General features: G+C 29.5%; 1 protein-coding gene across 2 annotated transcripts in view; it reads left to right on the top strand.

Moving 5' to 3' along the window:
* Positions 1-233: 233 nt before the first annotated feature.
* LOC106689896 (histone acetyltransferase KAT8) overlaps positions 234-5,181 on the top strand; it is a 68,417-nt gene continuing 63,469 nt past the window's right edge. Inside the window, exons 1-3 of one of the 2 annotated variants that reach the window (XM_067047778.1) lie at positions 234-668; positions 1,393-1,504; positions 3,610-3,718. In XM_067047778.1, coding sequence (XP_066903879.1) covers positions 548-668; positions 1,393-1,504; positions 3,610-3,718 — 342 coding nt within the window. In that variant the 5' untranslated portion in view covers positions 234-547. The remainder of the gene's footprint in view (positions 669-1,392; positions 1,505-3,609; positions 3,719-5,181) is intronic. The other variant, XM_014435103.3, reaches the window with a different exon arrangement.

Below are 5,181 nucleotides of genomic sequence, written 5' to 3'. Positions count from 1 at the left end.
CACCATGATTCGGTCATTTAAGAATTTCCATGCTTATTTATTACTGAAGCTTGGTCATTATGGAACAAGAATCCGACTACTCCAGCCGCTCTTTCATTCACATTAACACCTGAATATAGAAGTGTGTAATCATGTATTTTAATTTCTCGGTAAATAATAAATTAGGTAAAAATACCCACATGGGCAGCACTGCTGATAAAGCTGGTTTCTATAGCTGTCGGTAGAGCTCCCGACAGAAATGCCGTCACAAAACCGACAGTGCCAGCTGTCACGCCAACAGTATATTATGTACTTGGATTTTTACCTTCCAAAAAATGTTTATTGAATCTAATTTGAAAAAAAAAATTATCAAAGAGACTAATAGCAGCTGAACAGCTGCCTATTATGTAGAAATACACTGCTCCTTAGTCATTCTTAACTTGGTAATTTCAAAATGACTAGGATCTCTTTGTCCAATCTATTACTTGGTACCACTTTTTTTTAAAAGTTATGTTGTGATTGTTATACATTTGAATAGTGTATTAATTACTGAAAATTTCTCGTTAAAATGATACATAAAGTTAATTGTATTAAACGTAAAGCATACTCAGAGGAAGATTCAGAAGAAGAAAGAGATAGCATTCAAATTGGGCATCATTATATGGTTAAAAGAAAGGATAATGAGTGGGGTATGTCTTTATAAATCTTATCTTTGTGTTATTTGTGAAGTTTTCCACTATGATGAGTAATATTACCCGAACTAATCACTCAAAAAATTGACTTATTTTATTGTTTTTAATAGCTTTACTGTGTTACCACTGAACAATTATTGAATTTTAGTGCTATAATCAATTGAGAATATCATGGTTTGCGAAAAATTATCTGTTATCAATTGAACTATGATTTAGATGTATTTTAGGGTATACATTAGGTTGACTTAGATGATTAGGTAATGAATGTGTAGGTAATGACAGAACACTTGTATGGATAACAAGAGGAGAGCAAAATCTTTGGAATCAATACCAAAAAAACATGAATGACAATGGAGACTCTTAAGGTTTTTGCTTGTTACCAAATTTCTGGAATTTAAGGAATAATAACTGTAATAATGTACAAGACTATATTTATTATTATTCCAAAAAATTAATAATTTGTTTAAAAAAAACTTGATGCGTCCTTTGAATGTTTATTAAATCTACTATAATATCTGTTGACATATTTACATTATTACTTTTTTTTTTGTGTATTATACATTGTTTCTAGTGCCTTGTCAAATTTATTGTGAAAAAACTGTTTTTTTATAGATAGCTGCTGGAGCCAGGTTTCTAGTTCTATTTTTTTTCCCCCTGCTTATTTAGCTATTATGACTTTTAATCATTATTGTAAAAATAAATAATTATTTAATTTATTCAGTGAAAGCAGAAGTTATTCAAAGAAGATTCAACAAACAAGGAAAGTTTACAGAGTATTATGTTCATTATGATTCCCTTAATAGAAGACTAGATGAATGGGTACCATCTGATAGGTAAGATTGATTTTGAATATCAGTAGGCTTTTTAAAAATAACACTCCACTACAGTTAAAATCGATTAAGATCTTATGTTATGACTGAAAAATGTAGATATCAGTTTTAAATTATGTACAATTAACTATTGCATTACGTTTTATACTTTAAATTTGATTGTTCAAGAGGTATAATATGTTTATATCTAGCTTTTTACATTTGGAAAAGGTGTGTTTATAAGTTAATTATTAATACATTTTACCTATAATTTGATTTATGTTTATTTATGTCATTTTTGCATTGAATTTCTTGGTGTTAATCTTTATCTTTTTTTTAGTTTCTAGTTTTTATTTAAAATATTCTTTACCAACCAGTCGCTATTTTTTATATCACTAAATAAAAAAGGGTTGTTAAATGATGCAAATTCTTTTAAACTATTAAGTAGTCAAATTGATTTACATTAAAGTTTTGCACATTTATTGAACAAATTTTTTTTTTTACCTGTCAAATTAATCATTTAAAAATATATAAACAATAGAATACTGCACTTAGAGAAGCATATACAATTGCAAACCAATTACCCTACGCAGTGTTAACTCTGAGAATTTGTTCAATCAATGTTTGGATGGATTGATGATTTCAGTTATCCTCCTCTGGTGGTAGATCCTAAGGAAACCTATGAGCATTCAGCAGTTATTTTACAGTGTATAATTTAGCAAGAATGAAAACTTTTTGAATAACACAATTACTAATGTATGACTTATGAAAACTTAAAGGAATTAAAATAAAACTTTTTTCTGACTGCTTTTTACTTTCTTTGCTTTTTTTTTGGGGGGGGGCTTTTTTTTTTACTGCTGTTTATTCAATGTTATTTATGCCCAAAAGAAGTTTAATAATATCAAGATATTATTTGAAATGCATGAATATCCAATACAATATTAATACTTATCACCTCTCATGGATTTCTGTACTTCCAGAAATATATCCAATGACAGTGTGATTATAGTGGAGCTGAATGAGGGAATGACTTTTGACATCCCTCCAAAGCTAATTTGCCTTTTCAGAATGAAATGATGACTACTTAGTGCTCGAAGCTGCAACATAGGTTTTTGATAGTCACAGTTAGTCAAGAATCCAGGTAAGAGGACAAATTTTTGACAAATCTTGCTTATGCCGATGATATCATTACATGCAATTTTCTGAGTATAAATAGTATCTTCCTGAAATTTCAAAGAGCAGCTGCTTAAAAGTTGGATTGCTGATAAAAGGGAAAATAAAAATCATAGACTTTGGTTTTAACTGTTTAGAGGAATTTATTTACTTAGTTGAACTCAAATAATAATTTTCAACCAGTGATTCATTGTCAGATATGGCAGCCAATAGATTCATCGGCTGACTAAAACTTTAGAACTTCCTCTATTGAGATTTTAAAGAAAAATTTTAGAAGGATCATGGTGGCTTTGTGTTTCAATGGTGTATAGACATTGAGGAAAAATGCTGAGTTATTGTATCTCTATAATGACTATGAAGGTGTGCATTAAAGAACGATTGGATGCCTGAAATGGGCAGGGTATGTTGTTAGTATAAATAATAATGAAGTCCCCAAAATGCTCATAGAAGAAAAAGATATTGGACACATATAAGTTGGAAGACCTCTCCTGCTGGATGGATTGTGTGGCAATCATTTTCCAGAAAATGCTCGTAATCAGAAACTGGAGAGCAACAGTACAAATCAGAGAAAACTGGAGCTCAGGCTAAGGAAGGTCTTAAATTTTCACAAGTTGTAGTGCCATTGCAGAAGAAGAATTGAAATGTATTATTTTTCTCCAACTTTAAAGTCGTCTTGAAAAACAATGATCACATGCATATGAGAAACAACAGATATCTCAATTTTTCATCCAAATCTAAAGTGTGAACCACCAAGGAGAAGTATCCTTACCACTCTTGCTGTTCATAAGCATACTCTGTTCATGAGCACCTCCAACATTCTATACAAATCTAGGGAACACTCATAGTGTGCGCAGAATAAAATGTACATACCTTAATATATAGTGATATAAAGATCTTAGAAGAATAAAACTTCATTAGTTGTATTTCTACTCCTAATATGTCTGAATATATTGCAGGATCATTCAGCATAATAATGAATCTAGTGATGAATCAGAATCTTATGAAGGAGCCAGGTCGAGTGAGTCTTCAGAAGAATCTTCTCAGTTGAATTTGTCACCATTTAAGGTAAATTGTTTTAAACATAATTTTTTAGTAAAAATTTGAATAATTTGTCAGCTCAGATAACTATGATGAAAAGAATTTGATGTAGCTGACTCTTGAACCAAACATAAGTATGGTGGTAACAGATTTAGTATTCAGCCCCCTTGGAGATAGTGATACACTTCTTTTTTCAACTTAAGTGATCATAAATAATGAACATGCTCCTGAAGTTTGTTTACTTATCTGGCTATGAATATTTATTATTATATTTGAGTTGATTAGTTTTATTAATGTTATTTATTATCAATATGATTTTGGAAAAATTTAGAGCATTTGAAATTTTACATAATGCATATTAGCCATAATTTACATTGTATGAATTGTATGAAAGAAAAAAAAAATGTTATTTTAGTATATAATAAACCTAGACTTATGATTTATGAAATGTTGCTTCATAAAACCATTATCTCTGGAAGTAAGGGTAGTGTTTGTTCAATGTGGCATTGAAACTGGTTACTCAAGGGTCTCTTGGAGGCTGCCTGACAAACATGATAAAACAGTCAGCGAAATGCTTAGGCGTGTTGTTTGAATTTGATATTATAGCAATGTATGTTATGATTTAAAATTCATATTTAGGGACTTGAAGAAGAGTAATTAGTAGTTTTTAACAAGTGAAATATTTTTTTAAATAGGTGAATCATATGACCTAAAAAGCTGGAGGTGAGCTACAGATTCAGAGAAAATAAAAAATTCCACTTTAAATCCCAGTTTCAATCTCTCAACAAATTAGGAAAAAAGTGGTTTGCCTTTGAAATATGCTTAGAAATTTGTAGTTTATCTTTGATGGAGGAAGGACTGAGGTTTAAAACTAGTACCCCTGGTTTGTGATAGTGATAAGTGTTTAAGTAGTGCAAGGCCAAGGATATAGGGCTGAAAGTTCATAAGAACATTACCATAGGATTTTATTAACAGAGATCCATAGAATTAGATGCCTTAGAGAATTGGTGGAATACCATTTAAAGGGAAGATAATTTATTTTTCTGATAGCTAGGTTACTATAGGAAAAACCTTGACAAATTTGTAATGTTCCCCTCATCTTCTGACTACCATTTCCTTTCATATTTCTCTAATTGCTGCATAGACTCAAAGTTAACATTTTTATATATTATTTATTTTATTTTTCTTGACCTTTATTTATCTCCATAATTCATTAGTTATCCTACCATATGTTTAGTTTATTTCCTTCCCCTATTTCTTCCTTACTTTTAGTTTCCCATATTTCTTATTACTTTTTGTAATTATTTTTATTATTGTATTTTGTATTACTTCTGTTATATGTTTTTATTCTTATTATTCATTACACTATTTTTTTTTTTTTTTTTTTATTTATTCATTTTCTCTTCTATGTTTTATAAATTTACTTTATAATTTTCTTTATGTCATCTTATAGTCCTACCATAAATATTTTTGTGTATATTTATATGTTG

Source organism: Halyomorpha halys, unplaced genomic scaffold, assembly GCF_000696795.3.
Source record: "Halyomorpha halys isolate HHAL.00 unplaced genomic scaffold, Hhal_1.1 Scaffold1517.1, whole genome shotgun sequence".
Taxonomy (NCBI): Eukaryota; Metazoa; Arthropoda; class Insecta; order Hemiptera; family Pentatomidae; genus Halyomorpha; species Halyomorpha halys.
The sequence above is the reverse complement of the archived record's forward strand: the minus strand, read 5'-3'. Positions and strand labels throughout refer to the sequence as shown.